This window comes from Bombyx mandarina, chromosome 19, assembly GCF_030267445.1.
Source record: "Bombyx mandarina strain Sakado chromosome 19, ASM3026744v2".
Lineage (NCBI taxonomy): Eukaryota > Metazoa > Arthropoda > Insecta > Lepidoptera > Bombycidae > Bombyx > Bombyx mandarina.
The window spans coordinates 11,714,955-11,737,195 of record NC_143225.1 but is presented as its reverse complement, the minus strand read 5'-3'; the positions used below and the strand labels follow the sequence as shown (position 1 = coordinate 11,737,195).

At 38.4% G+C, this 22,241-nt stretch overlaps 2 protein-coding genes across 3 annotated transcripts in view; one reads left to right on the top strand and one right to left on the bottom strand.

Annotated features, from left to right (window-relative positions):
• Positions 1–22,241, top strand: part of LOC114252718 (zwei Ig domain protein zig-8) — a 280,444-nt gene that overhangs the window by 40,713 nt on the left and 217,490 nt on the right. The gene's annotated exons all lie outside the window — the stretch shown is intronic.
• On the bottom strand, positions 14,325–15,518 carry LOC149500884 (uncharacterized). The gene has a single exon (XM_089735484.1). It carries the CDS (start codon positions 15,516–15,518, stop codon positions 14,496–14,498), a length of 1,023 nt encoding a protein of 340 aa, XP_089591610.1. The 3' UTR covers positions 14,325–14,495.

Sequence of the window (22,241 nt, the reverse complement as noted above, 5' to 3'; positions counted from 1 at the left end):
CACCCATCAAAGCAATAAAAAAATAAAAAATAAAAAGTCATATGTGGTCGCGATCCTCAGCAGTGAGGGAACGATACAGAAGATTTCGATCTAATGCTAGCCACGTATTATAGTTTTGCAATATAAGGTTAGAAGGTGATGTTACCACCACCGCCAAATTGAATTAAGTAATTAGTTTATTTCCCCTCCTAATTAGGAAAAGGTCTGTTCACACTATATAAGTACTATATGCCGAGTTGCCCTTCTACTACAATAAATTAGAAACTTTATAAAGATGGCTGAATGTTTTTTATTCTTTCAAGAAAAAAATACTGAACGTGTTTTGTTAGAGCTTTGCACAAAGGTAGTTTATATCCTGGATTGACTTGTGGGATACTTTTACCAAGGTACATGTGTAAATGGTTTAGGTAGTACCGGGTATGTCGGGCAATAAAAAATCAACAGTGTGTTCATTGATTCATGATGTTATGTACCAACGTGATTACGAAACGGCTGGTAGTTTACGGATCACAGAACGACAGAGCCAATTCTTAATATCCGCTTATTGAAAATTTTCTTCTTTCTTAATTCAAAATGTTACGTGCCTGAAACCGCTGATCATGCCTAATTTCAAATATTCGAACTAATCATGCTAGCTTACAGATATAGTCGTTTTTAAAATCGGTATAATTTCATAATTCATAAATAATAATAAATAAATAATAATAAATAAATATTTACTAACAATCACGCCACGTTAACTAGTCCCGTGATAAGTTCGTAAAGAACTTGTGTTACAGGTACCAGATAACGGAAATAAATGTAAGATTTTTATTATACACATACATATATTTAAATACATCCATAACCCTGGAAAATACATTTATATATTTTATCATACAAATATCTTCCCTTGGCGGGATTCGAACCCGCGACCCCCTTGTGTAGTGACCATGTCACTTACCACTACACCAGACGGCCGTTATAAAAATATACTTTAACACAATTCTACATACTACATGAGGAATCTAGTAACATACATTTTCGTTCATAAACAAAATTTGTCCCTTACCTTATCTTGGACATAAATCATTCGGCCAAACGCTTTGATTCCGGAATTTCTTTGTAACTATGAAAAGTTAAAAGAACATTTATCACATCCGATTCAGGGTGTTCTGTGACGTCAGCATAAATTTGCAATGAGCCTGTCGCCGTCATCATTCACTTGTATGTAAACGAAGCCTAACATTGTCAGCTTACGCCCCAGAGACAAGCAAATAGGGATCTCAAAATAAACGCCATAAGACATAAAGTTGAATAATTTATTAGCTTCTTAGGGCAAAAAGTCTTGACTAGAGTAATGCATGTCAAATTTGGCGAATCTCGTAAAAAGCTTTATTTGAATTTCGCAGCGATAAAAAATCTTATGAGCTTCTGGGTAGTGAAATTAATTTTGGCGTGGTATTGAAGATAATCGGGCTCTCGAAAGCTCGGACCTTACTGGCGGGTCTTCGATATGGTTGTAAAACTTTCATGTGCCATAAGCTTTTTAATAGCTTTTATGAGACGCTTCAAGAGCGTTGATGTTTTTTTGGAAAATCAAACAAAGTTTATGAGTTACATAATTAGGTTGGAATGATTTTCTTTTATAGATCTAAAGTTGCATTATTGAGTACGTTAAAATTAAGCTTGGTGTGGAGTAGTATTTTAGACCGCGTATTGTGTACAGCAGCGATTGTCGAGCACCAAGCCGCCGCACTTTTGTGTGACGGTAAAATTTTAGTGTACTGTTAAAATTTGTGCTAATTTATAAAATTCATAATGATTTATTATTTTACATAGTATATTATAGGGATATATGTTACGGTAAAAGTAGTTTGAAATTGTAAATGTTAGTTAAATGCAAACAAGGAGGCAAATGTGCACATTTACCGGTAAAAGTGTACATTTCCCAAGAGTGTACATTTACCGTAACATATGTAGGTATAGTATATCGGGGAAATAGAAAAAGAGGAAAACCTGATAGCAGATGGGCTAACGACATTGAAGGGACGGCTGGTAAGCTGTGGATGAAAAACGCCACAGATACAGGCTATTAGGTAGTTTTGGAGGAGGCATTTACCCTCAACAACAGAGAGGTTCACGCTTATTGTAAATCTAAAACAAATCAATTCAATAAAATTATATAAAAATAATGGAAGAATAATAATTTATAAATGATAAAAACAAAGATTATGTAAAATATATCAGTTAGTTTTTAGAGACGAAATAAAAGGCTTTTTTATTTATTTTTATTATAGGTAAGTAAATAACCATAGAATTCCGTGGACCACGCATCGTACCAATGTTTCGATCCTGAAAGAGTTCAACATCAAGGAGAGACTATCGTCAACAGTCCAAATACGAATCTTTAAGTTCTTCGGGCACGTCACTCGTAATGAGGACTCCATTGAGCGGTTGGTGGTGCAAGGGAAAGTCGAGGGCATAAGATCTCACAGACGATCTCAAACACGATGGACCGACCTCATAAAATCTGTGACTCACTCCAATAGAAACGGTTGCTCTCGCTCTGCGGCATTTAAACATAACTACTGGTCCCGCAGTAGTCGAAATTCGACTATAATTAATTGAAATTATAAGTTTCAACATTATTATGGTTCTATTGTTACAGATTTCGCCAAGACTACACTATAGACAAATACTCGTAATATTAAAGATAAACAATACTAAACTATTCTCAATTTGACTACAGACTTTAAGCAATAACAAAAGTTTGACAAACAAACAGTATATGTGTGTGTGTGTGTGTCAAATACATGGTGGTGTATGTAATATTTTCTTTATTGATTTAATGTATTATTAATGCACAATTAAAAAAATAAGCATTCTGCACTTCTTCTCTCTATTCTCTCTAAGCGCGGAAAATTTCATACTCCTCCGTCCGCGAAATTTTTGTAAAAAGGGGTACAAAGTTTTTGCTTCACGTATTAATATATAGATTATCGACGTATATACTTTACAACTTTCACGGTGACGAACGACTGACCGTTAAGGTTTATCAAGCATCGGAAATAATATAACGACCATAATAAATACGAGATTAAATCGTATAAGTGCTTTTAATTATGACTTGATTCATAGTCACAGTCATAGACACATATCATAAGTTTCAGATTCGAGCACTTTATTTCGAACCCATTCATAAATCTTCCACTAAAGTGACGCGCACAAATTGCAGCCACTCCGAAAGCATATTTTCATTCGCAATTGTGGTAATTTTCTGGTCAGACTGAAGGCGTTCTAAGCCATCCCATCTGAAACATTCAATTTATCTATTTCAGAGCGTCTATATCTTACACTTAGTGACAAATGTGCGTTTCTCATGTATTATTTATTTGCGTGTTAAGGTGGTCGGCGTTACGGCTGCAAAAAACCGGACCAAGAGATTTCTTTTCATGATATATTTTTACGCTGTCAACATGAAAGACATTTTTCACGATTATTATGACGTGCCCGTACCTAGGATGTTTCCTTTTCGCTTCGTCTCGGTCCTTAAGTTACGGGAACAGTGTTCGTGTCTTATTTTATTCGTTGAAGCGCTTTTGGCAAAGTTTTTTTGATATTTAAGTTTTATTTTCGGGCGTATGTCCGGTTTTGATGAAGTCCCGAAATAGATGACGAAGCAAACGACACAATGCATGCATATCAATTTTTTATAGCATAGATGGGTGGACGAGCTGACAGCCCACCTGGTGTTAAGTGGTTACTGGAGCCCATAGACATCTACAACGTAAATGCACTACCCGCCTTAAGATATAACTTCTAAGGTCTCAAGTATAAATACAAAGGCTGCTCCACCCTTAAACAGAAACGCATTACTGCTTCACGGCAGAAATAGGCAGAGTGGTGGTACCCATCCGCGCGAACTCACAAGAAGTCTTACCACCAGTAATTACGCAAATTATAATTTTGCGGGTTAGATTTTTATTACACGATGTTATTCCTTCACCGTGGAAGTCAATCGTGAACCTTTGTTGAGTACGTATTTCATTAGAAAAATTTGTACCCGCCTGAGATTCGAACACCGGTGCATCGCTCAACACGAATGCACCGGACGTCTTATCCGTTAGGCCACGACGACTTCAAATTTCATTTTCAGAAAATATTTTATACATATGCGCGCGTTTATATTGGTAGAAGCCAATTCTAGTCCACTGAGTTTCTCGCCGGATCTTCTCAATGGGTCAAGATTTGAAACCGGTGGTAATTTCTGCGAAACCACGCTGTTGCTAGAGCTAATGTTACCAATTCTCTCAGTTCGATCCCATTAGCTCTCCTACCCGTCCACGCTTAACTGGACTGACTAGCCCTTTAGGCTAGCAAATAGGGAGAAAAAAAATAAGGAAAGCGTGAATACGCAGAATAGGTACACCCGTTATTTGTTAGCTCATTAAAATAAAGGTTTAATCATTCTTGAGGTTTTATTATAAAGTGGACTGTATTATAAAAGGTAATTAAAATATCAGCCGCGAGTCGCGCGTGCGATTCTATATCGTTCCATTAGTGCTGTGTCGCGCTGTATGTGTTCGGTCGTTGATGCAGTGGTGGTGGTTGGACGCCCTCGCAGACCTCGTAGTCCCCGCTTGTGCGTGAAGTACTGGCGTGGACACCGTCCGGGCTATTGGCTGTACAGAATTCGTGCGTTCCATACCTTTAAATTAGGCATAGTTTTATTTTCTTATAAACTGCATTCTTATATATTGGGGGGGGGGAGGGGACTCTCGACCCACTTAATAATCACAAAGACGCATAAACGATGTAAATGCTGCCACCTTGAGAAGTAGAGTCAAAGCCTTAATTGTATAAGAGCTGTATGATCCTTCGAATCAGAACGTGATTAGATGAAAGCCAAATTTCAGCTTAAGCGGTAGGCAGCGGCTTGGCTCTGCCCCTGGCATTGCTGAAGTCATGGGCGACGGTAACCACTCACCATCAGGTGGGCCGTATGCTCGTCTGCCTACAAGGGCAATAAAAAAAATCCGAACGATAAATATGCAGTGTTGAGTTTAAAATACATAGCTAATCAATGACTTTACAAACATATAGTTTCTGTCTTCCATCCATCGTAGTATTCTCATTTTCTGATTAACTCTGGTAAAATATGTTGAGAGCAACGTGTCCGAGCCAGCGATTCAAATAAATCACGAACCACGCGCAGTTCCGCTGTCGCGTGTCATAAAGCCGGGCACTTCGAAGGCGTCTCTTAATCAACACCATGTGCTATAAAACAGACCATTCGCAAAACTTTACCGAACACCAAGCATAAGGAACGAGTGATACACAGAAACTTGCACCATGAAAATAAAATCAACTCACAAAAATATTTTATTTAATGTTCGTAAAGTTTTTCCAAGTTGACTTAACGAGGCAACTCATGGGGGATTACAAGTGTCTTGCGAGATAGTTGTTACGTAACCAGCCTTCGGGATTTATGTGATAGAGATATCAAGGAATGGATTTCTATGTGAGTTTTTTATATTTAGGTATGAGTTGAAGTTGTATTCACTGATCCAATGGCAGATTGAAATTATATTTACCGTCTCAGCGGCCTTCATTTGAGGTTAAAACTTCCAGATCTATTTCCTCGTTAATTTAGATGGTATGAAATGGATATTTATTATTGGATGCTTATTTGTCTTGAAAACTATACCTACCGTTACATATATATCAGTTTCTAGTTTGAATAGCACAGAACTATGTGGTGGTTGTATTCGTAACTTATGTTTGTATTCAGCAAAACCAGGCTTTAAATTTTAGTAAAAACAAAAATTAACTTTAAAAAAAAAAACTTCGTTACTGATGGTAGAACCTCTTGTGAGTCCGCACGGTACCACCACCCTGCTTTATTTGGGCCGTGAAGCAGTAATGCCTTTCGGTTTGAAGGGTGAGGCAGCCGTTGTAACTATACTGAGACCTTAGAAGTTATATCTCAATGTGGGTGGCGCATTTACGTTGTAGATGTCTATGGGATCCAGTAACTACTTAAGACCAGGTGGGCTGTGAGTTCGTCCGCCCATCTAAGTAATAAAAAAAATAGCATGTAGTCCAATATTGGATCTAGTATTAACGGATCAAATAACAAAACACGACCCAGTTCTACTGTTATCCGAATTATCAATGAAAACTCAAAAAATTCCTACAGTTTTGAGTTAAATTTTAAAATTTTACTTACATAATGATACCCGAGGTGGAGAAAAATCCACACGCCGCCAACTCCGATTCACGATAACATGGCCGACTACCCGTGAAGAAGATATCATTCACACGTTCCCCTTTCAATACGGACCCAACCAGCTTATCAGTTCTCAATGCGTTCCTTTAAAAGACCAGTTTTAAATAGGTAAAATAGCTGATCTCTTCACAGGCAAAGGGGTCTCCTTGATATAGTTTTTCTTTGAATAAGCCTTTTGAAAGTGTCAAATTTAAAATCACTTGAACCTTTTTTAATACGCTTTTATTAGGTTCAGACGTATGTCTATTTATTTGTAACTCTACTATCTACATATCTCTATTATCTACATTAAGAAATATGATCTTTACACATTTTATATATTTCTGCTTTACTTTTTTGTTACTTAGATGGGTGGGCGAGATCACAACCCACCTGGTGTTAATTAGTTACTGGAGCCCGTAGACATCTACAACGTAAATGCGCCACCCACCGTGAGATATAAGTTCTAAGGTCTCAGTATAGTTACAACGGCTGCCCCACCCTTCAAACTGAAACTCATTACTGCTTCACGGCAGAAATAGGCAGGGTGGTGGTACCTACCCATGTGGACTCACAAGAGGTCCTACTACCAGTACCAGTTGACTTTCTAAAAAACATAGATTTTCATTTAATTTCAAAGTATTATAGTTTATAGCAGTACCCTCTTCTGCAGCAGTTGGGTAAAAGTCTGCGCACATCTAAATTTAACTGAATATCGTATATATTAGCCACTCAAGTGTAGATCGTGTAACCCACCCACGTCAAATCACATATGACATTTTATTTCTTTTTGGCTGGGGTGGCTTGCGAGCGCGGTGTAAGTAGGTGCTCAGACAAGTTACGGCGTTGGAAAGTAATACTAATAAATCTGAATATTTAGATGGTATCGACAGCATTCGATTTTCGATGACGCGGCCTTCGGTGAAACTAAGGCCGTAAATAGCTTTGAACCAAATATATTGTTATGGGCGTGAAAGCTGGCCGTGTGTGCTTTTATATCGGACATTAAACATGTGAGACTAATGAAAATAGTAACTATTGGGCAGTGAAATCAGTTTTAACATTCAAAAGCATTAAGTTAGTTTATAAATTGAAAATACACGCGAGACAAGAACAATAATTCGCGTTTTCGGACGAGGGTCAGAATATCGTAGCTATGACGGTCGACACTGACAAGTCTGGTCCTATTTGAGTGATGGGTATACATACGATATTACGCCACATTAGTTACATTCCATAGTTGGTTATACGACGATAGAATGTAACCCACGTTCTTGGCTATAAACCCGAGGTGAGAGGTGGTAGTCAGAGCAACCATGATCCGTCAACACCTGCAGCATCCGGACAGTGCAACGGTCAAGTCCCATCCCATCTTAGTCCGCGAAGACCAGGATCTACGGAAACATCTTAACTCAGAGTATGAAATTTTTAAAAATAAACGGGAAACAAAGTGGTGTACCAGATGAAAATTATTATGTGTGGTGACGGATTATCATATTGTAACGTCGGTAAGAGCAACGTCATAAATCATCGAATAGCAAAAACGAATATCAAAAGAACTAGTAAAATCGAAAACGCTCGAGAAGTACAGCGCCATCTATTATCAAATAGTAGAAACACATATCTGGGTTTAACAAGAATGTCCTCGAAATTCTAGGGATGTCGTATCGACTATAAAAGCGTTGCAGAGATGACACGAAGGCAGACAGTAATCGGAATTACTCGAAGCGAAACAGCGAACGGATCACCTGAAGCGAAGCGCAAGAAGCGATTTGAGAAATTTAAAGTGTTCTATGTGTTAATACAGTGTTAATGTGTACTTCGGTATAATTTTTATTTACTGCGAACCCCAGCGCGTAACAATACTATATGTAGATAGTCGTCGTGGCCTAACGGATATGACGTCCGGTGCATTCGTGTTGAAGCGATGCACCGGTGTTCGAATCCCGCCGGCGGGTACCATTTTTTCTAATGAAATACGTACTCAACAAATGTTCACGATTGACTTCCAGGGTGAAGGAATAACATCTATACTAATATTATAAAGAGGAAAGATTTGTTTGTTTGTTTGTTTCGAATAGGCTCCGAAACTACTGGACCGATTTGAAAAATTATTTTTCCATTAGAAGCCGACATTGTCCCTGATGAACATAGGCTACTTTTTTTTTTATTTTTTTATTTTTTTTTTGGTTTCATGTGTGTTTTAATGTTTCCGAAGCGAAGCGAGGGCGGGTCGCTAGTCGTGTATTAAAAATGAAACCCGCAAAATTATAATTTGCGTAATTACTGGTGGTAGGACCTCTTGTGAGTCCGCGCGGGTGGGTACCACCACCCTGCCTATTTCTGCCGTGAAGCAGTAATGCGTTTCGGTTTGAAGGGTGGGGCAGCCGTTGTAACTATACTTGAGAACTTAGAACTAGTATCTCAAGGTGGGTGGCGCATTTACGTTGTAGATGTCTATGGGCTCCAATAACCACTTAACACCAGGTGGGCTGTGAGCTCGTCCACCCATCTAAGCAATAAAAAAAAGGCGGTCACGACCCTCAGTAAGCAAGAAGAAGAAGAAGAAGAATTTTTATTTATCCCGAACCCCAGCGCGTAACAATACTATTTGTAGATAGTAAGGCGTAATCTAATTTCGAACGGGTAGGTAGTTTTTTTTATTGCATAGATGGGTGAACGAGCTCACGGCTCACCTGGTGCTAAGCGCTGGAAACGGCTGAACGACTTTAAGCGAAATAAAACCTAGAATAACAGACACTTTTAACATCGCAAATGACTTCTTGTCCTGGGCAACGCTTCGCATACCGGCTACAGTAAGCCGTATGGTAGTTCATGGTCTAAGTCAGTGATTCTCAACCACTGTTCCGCGGCACTTTTGTGTGCCGCCTAATTTCAAAACTGTGACGCCAAATTTTGCGAATATATAATAATGTTAATATTATTAAATTATATCATTTTAAAAGAAAAATATTTTAAACATGAATATAAATTTAAATCCACAAAAAAAAATTATAGTATATTTTAATTTATTTCGTATATAAAAATTTTTTGATAAACTATTTATGCAGTGTTTGTAGTAAGTAAATAATTTTTATCTTTTTTTTTTGTGTGCCGCCAAATTTTGAAATCGTTAAATATGTGCCGCAACAATAAAAAGGTTGAGAATCACTGGTCTAAGTAGTGACAAAAGAATTTCTTATTATCTTTCGCAAATGTAACGTTTTTTGAATTACAAACTTAACTAGGGCGGAATCACAAGGCACCTCTAATAAATAATATTTTGCCATCTATGATGCTAATTACCAAAAGCATAAATTACATTCAACACGGTAGTCGGATATCATAATATTTTGAACTCCAATTATTTTCTAAGTGTCGCCTTTTCAGTACGCCCTAATTCGTCCCTAATCCACACGTCGTGTTAGCACAGAATTTATGATTATCTAACATTGGTTGCTACGAGATGAGCTTGTTGAATCAATTGCTGCCGTTACCCCGTTTTGGTTTTTACTGTTTTAACTTACATCAAAACTCACAGGTGGTCAATTACGATAGTGCAATGCATTAAAAAAATTTCCAGCAAAACATTGAAGCAAGATGTTATTGTAAATGTGAAAAATAAAAGAGAGAGAGAGAGAGAGAACCATAGACAATACATTATTATCTATACATATAAATAAAATTGGAGTGTCTGTTTGTAATATTGAAATAACCGCTTTTTACTACATATGAATATAATATATACGGTACATACACCAAAATAACATTTTTTACAATGTTTGTCTGTCTGTCTGTCTGTTTGTTCCGGCTAATCTCTGGAACGGCTGGACTGATTTTGACGGGACTTTCACTGACAGGTAGCTGATGATATAAGGAGTAACTTAGGCTACTTTTTTTGACTAGCTTCGCCCCGCGGCGTCACCCGCAGTACGGCAATAACCGCGGGTAGCATCGCGGGACCCAACTATGAATAATAAAATTTAATGTTTCCGAAGCGAAGCGAGGGCGGGTCGCTAGAAGAAAATATATACATACAATAAACGCTTCGCAATAAACGCTTCGCTCCTTAATGCTCCTTAATATTTAAAAATGAAATATTTTGTATTTATATAATTTATTGATTATTATACTAATTAACTAACGGCTATCAAAATACGTTAACAAAAATAATGCTACTGATTATGTACGACGACGGTCTATGATAAAGTATTTTTGAACTGCATTTTACAACGCAAATAATGCATGGATGAGATCCGTAGATAGAAAGTTGACATAGATAATTATTAAGAAAGAAATTACCTACGATGAGGGGGTATGTACGCGTGTCGCAAAGGAACATTACCTAAAATGAGAATTTCGTAGGTAACATAAAATTCAGCGCGCGTTTTCACTTCAGAGTTTTAGTGAGATCTTTTACCTGAAAATATATACTTTATGAGAATATACGGAACTATGAGTACAAAGGTGATGTAAATTATATATAGCAAGCAGTAGAAATGGTTGCAAAATATCAAAACGTAGCGTTCCCGGGAGTATGTTTTTAGGTTTGCTAGCGAATTATGTAATTTTTACATACAACTATTGTCAAGCGGTTACTCGAGCCCTTTTTTTTCCCCACCTAATCTGATAGCCTTGAGAAGCTTTTTTTTTTTATTGCCCTTGTAGGCAGACGACCATACGGCTCACCTGATGGTACGTGGTTACCGTCGCCCATGGACTTCAGCAATGCCAGGGGCAGAGCCAAGCCGCTGCCTACCGCTTAATACTCTCCACAAGCCTCTTTTAAAGAAGGACCGAAGAAGAAGAAGAAGAAGGACCGATGAGAGGCAGTCGACAGTAAGGTATTTACACAACATTTAAAACCAAAAAATGCACTCTGCTTTTTTTCCATACTAATTGCTGGTAGCTTAAGAGGATATTTTTATTTTATTTTATTTTATTTATTGGGTACCAACATGTTATACATCAGCACAGAACATTACAGGTATCATATACATTGATTTCACACTAAATGCTAACACAATTACAGGTACCGACTGCATGCATAAAAAAAGCGGTTCATTATATAAAAAACAAAGAAAAACTATATATAACATTACATGAAGACCCTACATTATTACACATTCACTACCAAATATACTATTACTTAATTGAAAAAAAACTCATTGAGCAAGGCTGTAGACTTCTCGTCTAAAACTGTCAACAGTGCCAGCAAAAACGTCCAGAGAATACTTGTTATGTAAATTATTTAATTCCCCAACTAGTCTGCTGAGAGGCGCGTTCTTACCTAGGTTGGTGTAGAATCTGGGAACCCTGAACACCATCAACTTCGAAGCCCTTGTCGACGTCAGCGGCACGTTAAAGTTCAGAAGAGATAAGAGATCAGGGGTATCGTATTCTCCGTTAACAAGTTTATGCAGGAACAATAGATCGAGAGTGCGTCTCCGCTCCGAAAGAGAGCTCATGTGGAAATACTTTAACCTCGCCGGGTAACTCTGAATGGTTCTAGCAACATTGCAGGAGAAAGCAAGGTGCCACAGAAAACGCTTCTGGACCCTCTCTAACTTCTTTTTGTACACGTCGTAAAAAGGGTTCCAAGTGACACTGCAGTACTCCAGGGTGCTACGAACGTAAGAGTTGTATAGCAATATTTTTGTTTCCGGTCTAGTAAAGTCCCTGCTGTTCCGCAAAACAAAGCCGAGGGACTTGAAAGCCTTCGAGCAGATCTTCTCAATATGGACGTGAAATCTTAATTCTCTGTCGACTTCTACGCCGAGATCCCTAATACTATCGACCTCTTTTATGATGCTATGGTTTATAGTGTAGTTGTAGTAAGTTCTAGTTTTTCTTCTGGAAAAATGAATTGTATAGCATTTGGCCGGATTGAGGTCCATATTGTTGCGTGAACACCATGAAACCAGGCGGTCAATGTCGTTCTGCAGGAATATCACATCCGACGCACAATTTACAACCCTGAAAATCTTCAAATCATCCGCAAACAGATAATGTCTGCAGTGGTGAAAGCAATCACCAATGTCATTTATAAATATATTAAAAAATAGAGGACCGAGATGGGATCCCTGTGGCACGCCAGAGGGTGTCGAGAAAGGGTCAGAAAAAAAACCCGATGCTACGACCATTGATTGCCGGGCCGAGAGATATGATGAACACCAGCTCAGCAATGGCTCAGCGATGCCGTTATCAGAGAGCTTCTGCAAAAGGATCCTGTGATTCACGCGATCAAACGCTTTGCTAAAATCGGTGTACACAGCATCAACAGCCGAGCGCCTGTCGACCTCAACGGCAATTTCGTTAATGAAAGATGTCAGGTTTGTTGACGTAGATCTAGACTTTGTGAAACCGTGTTGATGAGGGCTGATTAGATTTTTGAAATGCCAAGCCAAAATCGGGTGGAGAAGTTGCTCAAAAATCTTTGCAAATACAGCAAGAATTGAAATAGGTCGGTAGTTCCTGATAAGATCCTTCGGGCCGTCCTTATGCAAAGGAACAATCAACGCCAGCTTCCAATCGCTTGGGAAAACACCGGTTAATAACGATTTGTTGTATATAAGACGCAACGGGTGAGCAAGTACTGTAGCGCATCTAGAAACAAATACTGCAGGAAGGCCATCCGAACCAGCTCCCTTATTCAGATCTAGTTTTTTTAAAGCTTTAAGTACATGTGCGTCATCAAATTGGATAACCGACAAGTAATTATTTAATAATTTTGCAACGTGAGGGGCCGAGGAGGGTAAAGAACTACTATTGTATACAGAACAGAAGCTATGGGCAAAGAGATTGCAAATATCATTGCCGTTCGAGGCACTCTTGTCCTCCAGAGTCATCCGTGCAGGGAAGAGGCTACCGTTCCTTCTTTTGTTCTTGATAAAAGACCAAAACAATTTGGGGTTGTATCGTAAGCTTGATTCGAGACGAGCAATGTAGTCTTTGTAGCATGTAACCATAAGGTGTTGGGCTCGCTTTTTGGCCAACTCGAAAGATAATTTATCCAAAGGGTTTTTATTGAATTTCTTAAGCTTGTTCCTATATTTCAGTTTTTCCTTAAGAAGTTTAATTAAGTCGCAAGAAAACCACGGAGGGTACTTCTTGCTTCTTGGTGAACGCTTCGGCACATGTTTCTCGATAACCATGCGAATATGTTTATAGAATACCAAAAGCATATCATCGACAGACGGACAAACTTCCAGTTCTGTGTCCCAGTCGACGTTTATTAAATCTCTGATGACGTTGTCGTAATCTGCTTTATAAAAATAGAGACGGTTATTGTTGTCCGGAATCAAATTATTGTTACAATTTTTCCTACCGCTATCAGATATGTTGAAAACAAAAGGTGGGTGGTAACGGTCAACCTTCGAAAGTGGATCGCTGCTTGTACATAAATTGATAACATTGGTTCTGTTACTGAGCACTAAATCCAAGACCTTGCCGTCACTGTTGAGCGTGTAGTTATATTGCTGTAATTTATTCATCGAGCAAAAATCAAGAAGCATATTAGGCAATAGGTGATTACTAGACTTACAGTTAAGAGACTGCATGTTATTAGTTACATTCCAGGTTATGCAAGATAGATTAAAGTCACCGACAAATATGACGTTTTCAATTTTATTTTGTTCCAAGACTCTATTAGAATTACCCAAAAAGTCCTCAAGAACATCCTGCCTAAGGGGTGAGCGGAGGTAAACTGAGCATAAGTAGAAGTGCATTTGCTGACCTTTCTCATCAAAGCATTCGATTTGTAGCCAGATGTCTTCACAGTTCGATTCCAGTTCTCTGAGCCGGCTGGAGATGTAGCATTTGGACACAGCCACAGCCACCCCACCCCCATCACTCTTACCATGAATATTGCTAGACTCCCCATCGCGTCTGTAAACTACATATCTGTCATCGAACAACTCAGAATCGAAGACGCTGCTGTCACACCATGTCTCAGTAATCACGACTATGTCGTAATTATCACAAGCAACCCTGCTAAAAAAATCAGAAGTTTTGGTTCTCAATCCACGTACATTTTGGTAGTAAATTTGTATCATCAAAATATATAATATAATATAATAATATGTATGTATAATAAGCTCGAATGCAAAAAAAAAGGATTAAATAAGTGACAAATCAATATAACTCAAAATAAAAAAAGTATAAAACAAATTGGGAATTAAGAAATTATTAAACACAAAACTATTAAGCAAAGCTGAGCTGGAAGCCAAGCGAATGCGATTGATCATTAAGTTAGCGACTTCAAAGTTTCCTCACTGCGAGCATGCACGTACCCCGTAGTTTCACTCTTTCTGAGGAAGACCTTCCCGTCCCGGACCCAGACAAATTTATAATTCAGTTGGTGCGCCACGCGCCGGGCCGCGGCATGAAGCCGTTTAGTTTCTGGCGTGAGGTGCTCAGTTACGTAGATGGGATCCTTCTTATTGCCTCCGATACCAAGATGGCTAGTGTTGAGCTTATCTTTAGGGCTGTTACGGTTGTACTTGATTACCGACGCCAAAAAATTGTCACGCAGACGCCTGCTACCAAATTTCACTATGATCGACCTAGGTCGAGGACTTTTGTTGTTAAGTTTGGCAATTCTAGAGCAGTACTGAATATCAGGATCGGTCACTGGGCAGCTGATAATTTTACCCAACTGTTGAATGGTGTTCTGTAAATTTTCACCCTTGTGTTCCGGTACACACTGTACTTCCAAATTGTTAGAGCGCGAAAGATTTTCCAGCACGTGTAGGCGAAGAGACAGATCTTGGGACGTAGTTCGAAGTTTCTCGTTGTCTTTTTGAAGCACTGTAATTAAAGCCCTGTGTGACTCGTTTTCTTTCCTGAGTAAATCGTTCTGTGTGTGATTCGCGACAAGAGATTCCTCGAAGCCTATAAGTTTCGCCTGAATTGCATCCAACCGGGAGTTGAGCTTTCTATCGAGTTCCTGTCTTATTATTTCGCGAATACTTTCAGCAGAGACACAGGTGCAGCCGCTGTGCGGTCGCGTGCGTAAGGTAACGTTCTCAAACTCGAATCCCGGGGCGTCGCGCTGTGGTTGATGCTCCACTCCCGAGTCCTGCCTTTGAGTCGAGGTTCCGGTGCAGCGGACCGGTGTGTTTGTATTATCACCGGACTTCGGCTCCTTGCACTTACATGATGGACACACCCACGTTTCCCTCAACTCTTTAGATAAGGCGGTGTAATCTTGCCTACTGAAATTAATGCAGGTATAGTGGTATTTGTCCTCACAGCGAGAACAATGCATAAATGACACTCCTTTCAAAATATTAGGACAACCTGCGCATTTTGACTTAATCATTGCAAACAGCTGCTCAAGTAAACAAGCTCAATGTCCATTCAATTGAGAACTCAGTTGACTCACAAATCCAGCGCAGCTACAGCTCACAATCACTGGTAAACTTTTTCCTTCGCCGTTTCGTCTAAAAGGTCGGAAGCACCATACAAAAAGCAGCGTTTATGCGCTTGTTTTGATGTATCAGTATTGTATTGTACGATGTTGAAATTTTTAAATGAAATTACTGCTTGAAAACACTTAATCCAGAGTATTTGGAATACTGCACTGCGTTTATGGTAGTAAGCCACAGGTTTTGTACAAGTTCTAATCGAAAATATCGTAATTAATCACTAAAAAACTAATTAAATACACGGAGCAAAGTAAAAAGGATGCTGACCGCGTGACGGTAGACGCGAATATTCCAGCTACTCACGGACCGGTAGGTGAGCTCACGGGCTCAACCTGAGAGAGATTGCTAGCACTGGCCCTAGCAAGAGCAGTGCTTCGCAGAACCTACCACCGGATCGGAAACGCCACCCACTGGTAAGATCCGGCGAGAAACTCAGTGGGCTGTGTCTGTGGGTTAATTCGCTCGTCGAGCCCTTCGTCACAAGCGACGGGTTCGACGAAAAGTCACAAAAACGTGAATATCGCCTTCAAAATCACAATATGATTAATAAACGGCTGTCAAACTGGAACAAAACATTGCTTCGCTGTGGGAACAGCTTGTAGTACTGACCCGTGCGGGAGATCAATACTCTAACGTAATTCAGTATTTTAGTCGATGAAAAAAGCGCTTGAATCGATTCGACAAACATTTGTAAAACAAGTGGTAAGCGCTAAAATCGATTCGAAAATATGTGTAAAATGGGTGTTGGTATTTACTAAAACGCGAACGAAAACAATGAAACGAGCGCTTCCCTATTCAGATATGTATCTTAAGTATATCACTGTAGACCTATATTAGAACATGTGTGCAAAGAAACTTACAAATACAGCACAAGCGGTACAGCATTGAATACGCTCCGCAAATATATTTTGTATTCATACAGCGGGCAGTATCAGATAAACGCTTTTTTCTTTCTCTTTTGATCTGATAAACTGACCATTTCGGGTGTTTCCTGTAAACTGATCAGTCCTTTGTCTTGTTTCTGTTTCGATCGTGTTTTGTTTACGAATGCTTTGTTTATCTCGGACAAGCTCGTTAAGAACGTTCCAGAATTAATTAGCATTTGGAGAAATATTTTCTGAGTGACTTCACAACGGAGAATTCGAATTCTTCTTTTAATAATAATATAACTCTTTATTTAACACCACATGCAGAATAAAATAAATAATAGACGGTGACATAAATTGGCGGCCTTATCGCTGAAAGCGATCTCTTCCAGGCAACCTTGCAGGGAGAGGAATAAGCAAACTGGACGGTGCTATATCTTAATAAACTTACATAAAAATACATACTTATATACACATGTGAAAAATAAATACAATATAAGATAGACTTTTTTTTTTTTTTTATTGCTTAGCTGTGTGGACGAGCTCACAGCCCACCTGATGTTAAGTGGTTACTGGAGCCCATAGACATCTACAACGTAAATGCGCCACACACCTTGAGATATAGTTCTAAGGTCTCAGTATAGTCACAACGGCTGCCCCACCCTTCAAACCGAAACGCATTACTGCTTTACGGCAGAAATAGGCGGGGCGGTGGTACCCGTGCGGACTCACAACAGGTCCTACCACCAGTAAAAAAAAAAAAAAAATTTTGACTTACATACGATTAAATATAAATAAATACTAAAAAATATGCAAGTAAATACAAAATAAGTAGCAACTGGTACAGTTATAAAGTAGGAGCCATATTATTGTGCAAGGTAGTGCGATTTTAATCTGAACTTGACAATTTCCGGCGAGGACGATTGTTTGATGCTTAAGGGTAGTGCATTCCATAAATGGACTCAACTTACTTCAACCGTAAAGGAATGGTCATAAATTGACGTTCCGTGAGCCGGAAACATCAGCATTTCTTGCCCTAATCCCATTTTGTGGGATCGGCGCATCATGTCCTCGTGTCATACTGCATAGGGATTTGGGATTTGGCTTGTTTGTTACGACATGCCGCCTGGCTGACGTCAACCCTCCTTAGGTATCTCCAGTAGTCTATCCATTGTAACGTTCCATAGGAAGGATATTTTCTTTTTCTTCTTTCTGCATTTCTTTTACTTCATCCGCTTTTGGTTGTATGATATGCTCTTTTACCATATTAAGCTTTTACACTAAATTTTAAATTTTGAAATACGAAAATACATTTTACATTAGTATTTTCATAATAATATCAAAATGATTTAATAAATTTTAAAGGAGAATTTTAATTATATGATCATATTTTATAGTTTGGGTTTCTGGACATACATATGAAACTTGTGATCAAAGTCTCAATTATTTAATATTTAAAAGTAACGTGAGTTGTTTTCCTTCACATTGGAACGTGTTACTGCTTCGCGGCAATAGGCAGGATCATTACCTGTTACTGTTTCGGGATTACAATACGTCAAGTACCTGCTTTTTTTTCCTACCTACTCTAGTAACCTTTAGGGGTTATTCTAGATTCGCCGACCTTGTAAGTAAGCTCACGGAGCTCAAATCTGACGACGTTGCTAACACGAACCCTAGCAAGAGCCGTACTTTGCAGAATCTACCACGGGATCGGAAACGCGACCCACTGAGAAGATCCGGCGTGAAACTCAGTGCGCTGTGTCTGTGGGTTAATTTACTCGCCGAGCCCTTCGTCGCAAGCGACGGGTTCGACGAGAAGGGTGACCGGTGTTTGAGGTACCTAAAAGCACCTTTAGTGGTTTGGGAGGATCTGAGGTGACGTGCAAGTACCGGCAATCAACTACTTACGTAAATTTAGAAATTTCACTGGTTCGTAATTTCTAAAACGATGCTATTTTCTATCATGTCAAATCATTCGTGAACACTTGTTAAATACGTTTTTAATTATTATAGAAAAAATCGTTTGCGAGATTTGAGCATCAAGATAATCATTTTTCTCCATACGAGTACACCAAGAATTTTATCCTTTAGTCCACAATGACCTCCGAAACTGTATTGTAATAGTTGAGAAATCAAATTTATTTACATTATTCTCCCAGTCATATGAAGTAGCATACGAAAATTTTGTACCCGAGTCTTACGAAAGTATTTTACCAAAACATTACATCCTAAGATGTACATCAGAATCGAATACACACCCGGATGAGATTGATCCAGCAAGTTGATGCTTCCTTCAATCTTACCCTGGAAATTGACTTATCAGCAGATATATCTCACGAAGGACTTCAGAAAGAAAAGAAAAAACTATTCAATAAATCGATATACTTAATAGAATATACTGATAATCACAGAATAAATACAATTTCCGGCCTAACAATACTCCAGTCAACCCTCTCATGAAATCCAGAGGCGATGTATCATTTTGTAAGGGCTCTTCAAGCCGTCCTTCGCATATTTCCTGCTAAGGCCCCCTTGGCTGCTTGGTATCTTCGTCAGGAAATACATTGCGTTGAATAACGTTGTGGAGAAATAATGTTTTTGTTAAGCCTCCACAGCGCACTTAATGTGTCAAGCTGGTTCTTTTTTTTCTCAAAAGCAATGCAGATGTAATCTGTATCTTTTTTCTTACTTTCTTTCTTTCTTTTTTCTAGCTCGACTACGTACGATAAAGCTGCTCTGACGATAACTACAAGTGCTTTCAAACAAATGGAAACCCAATAAACTATGTCCATATTTTTTTAAAATTGCTTAGATGGTTGGACGAGCTCACGGCCCATTTGTCACTGAGTAGTTACTGGAGTCCATAGAAATCATGAAAGTAAATGCCGCCACCCACCATGTTCTAAGTGTCAGTTTTTACAGTACAACGGCTGCCTCGCCCTTCAAACAGAAACGCATTACTGCTTCATGGCACCAAATAGACAGGGCAGTAGTACCTACCTGTGCGAGCTTAAGACGCCCTACCACCAATATTAGGACCTAAGATTAACCCTAAATAACTCTAGGTTTAAGTAAGGAGATAGTATTTATGCGTGCCAGTGCTGTCTTTTTATAAATTAAGCTGAGTGGTCGTCTACCTACTCAATCTTCTTACCTAAGTCAGGGAGATATTTTTGTGAAGTCCTTCATATCAATCACCTCGACGAGATGTTATTTATTTAATCAATTTCAAGGCCATGCAATCTTCATTTATTAATATATCGTGTCACTAGTGAATCCCATTCAGTTGGTATTGAATTAACAATATCCATTGGCACGCTGCCTATCGAAAAGCAACGGCATTTTCCAGAAAACGTCCCCGACATGTCCAAACACAACTGGAGTAATATTGAATACTTGCGTGAATAAGAGTCTCCTCTTAGTAACTATATGCTCACAAAGGTCCATGTGACGTTATATAAGAAAACAAAAGGAATATTTTAGTGAGATTGACACGAAGAAGAACCAAACCGCTTCATTAAAACTGTCTGTACTCGTCATGACGTTTGCAAGTGAATTCCATTAAAACAAATCTTGTATTCAGCAACTTTCTGTATAATTCAATTTTACCCTGTATCTTCGCAACAAAGACATTTGTCCTTACTATAATTTTATTCGATTCAGAAACAAAAGAATGTCAACTGTATTAATTAATAAATAGAATTTAATTTACGGGCGCCAGGGGGTGCCTTGGACCAGACACGCTAATTAGCTTGCTTGTACGCGAGGGTTGTCACTGTGTATTCTATTATTTATGTACCTTTTGTTTTAAGTCGATTATTGTGTCGTTTAATAAATGTTCAGTTGATAATTTGTAAGTACATAATTTGTTTTGGGGACACCACGCTCTGATATTGTTAAATGAAGAAATAAACTGTTATGAAATATTTCTTGGTGTAATTAGACAAACCAAACGCGCATATATTCACGCATTACTTGCTATTTGCTATTATTTCCAATTCGTTTTGATGTTCCTATCTTTTTGTTTGATTTTGTTTACGTTGATGTAATTCCAAGAAAAATAATACTATAAACAACTGGTAACAAATATGTGTTTGTATGAATCTATTTTGAGATATAATGAGTGTTTGTGAGTATGAATTCTTAAAAATATGTTCGTTACAGATTTTTACTCTGTATCTGATAGCTCGTTTGTTAGTTTATATATTTCCAAGTAACAGAAACTGTACTAAAGGTAAATTTGTACATAATATGGAAAATAGTGAGCATTCCTTTGTCGGGTCTTTGAGCATAGTAATCTCTGTGAATCAATCTGTTGATAAATAAAAGATATTGTACGCTTCGAAAATAGTGTATTTAATTTCTTACGTGGGTGAATGGTACTGCGGCTTTTTTTTATTGCCTTTGTAGGCAGATGAGCATACGGCCCACCTGATGGTAAGTGGTCACTGTCGCTCATGGACGTCAGCAGTTCCAGGGGCAGAGCCAAGCCGCTGCCTACCATTAAGTACTCTTCGCAAGCCTCGTTTGAAGAAGGACATGTCGGGGAGGACGGCTTATTTTTTTTTCTTAAATAATCAAAAACTACACGCTGTATTATTTCCACAGACACAAAAATGCGAATGTTTTTTTATCGACAGAAAAAAGAACATATTTAATTTTGTACAGAAAACTTTTTGTTGTAATTTAATTTCTTTCTGTATTATTTAAAAAAACTCTAATAAATAAACTTTATATGTCAATTTTAATTATTTTCAAAACAAGAATTGAATTCACAAAAACATTATGAATCATAGAGGCATTTCGAAATGCTACCACTCACTAAATTATAATTAATTACGTCGGTTTGTTTGCACGTCACGAATTTTAAATGTAATCTATTTGAAGCCCTGAGGCGTGCAGCTTAAGTTTAATATTCTTTGGAATAACTCGTGGAATTTTATGACCGGCATGAAAATAAGTCGCATTACCCTTAAGAATTTCGTGTAATTATTTTCATTTCTCATACAATTTTTCACGCAGAGCTCGTAAATGCGCCTTCAAAATAAAATGAAAACGAATCTTGCGTTTTTTTGCAGATGTTTTGTATACATTAACCTCTTAGTTGCAGCCTTACGGTTTTTTAAAGGGTTAATAATCGACATTGAATGAAAACTCTAGTAAATACTTCAAAATAATGTGAAATGTGAAGCAGAGAAATAGTTTCGTCCTATTACTGGTGGTAGGACCTCTTGTGAGTCCGCACGGGTAGGTACCACCACCCTGCCTATTTCTGCCGTGAAGCACTAATGCGTTTCGGTTTGAAGGGTGGGGCAGCCGTTGTAACTTTACTTGAGACCTTAGAACTTATATCTCAAGGTGGTTGGCGCATTTACATCGTAAATGTCTATGGGCTCCAGTAACCACTTAACATCAGGTGGGCTGTGAGTTTGTCCACTCATCTAGCAATAAAAAAAAATATATTATTTTTAAAGTTCGGTCTCATGATATTGTTGTTCTGGGGTTGGCTAAGATGAAACACATTAGTGTGCTTTAGTTGCGAGTTTTTTAACGTTCTCGATAACGTAAAAGTTAATTCAAATTTGTATGGAGTTGGAACGTTTGCCTACGTTTGCCGCTAGGGGCGCTGTTCCAACTGCATACATATTATTATTATAGTTAACTTTTACGCTATCGAGAACGTTAAAAAAATACCAC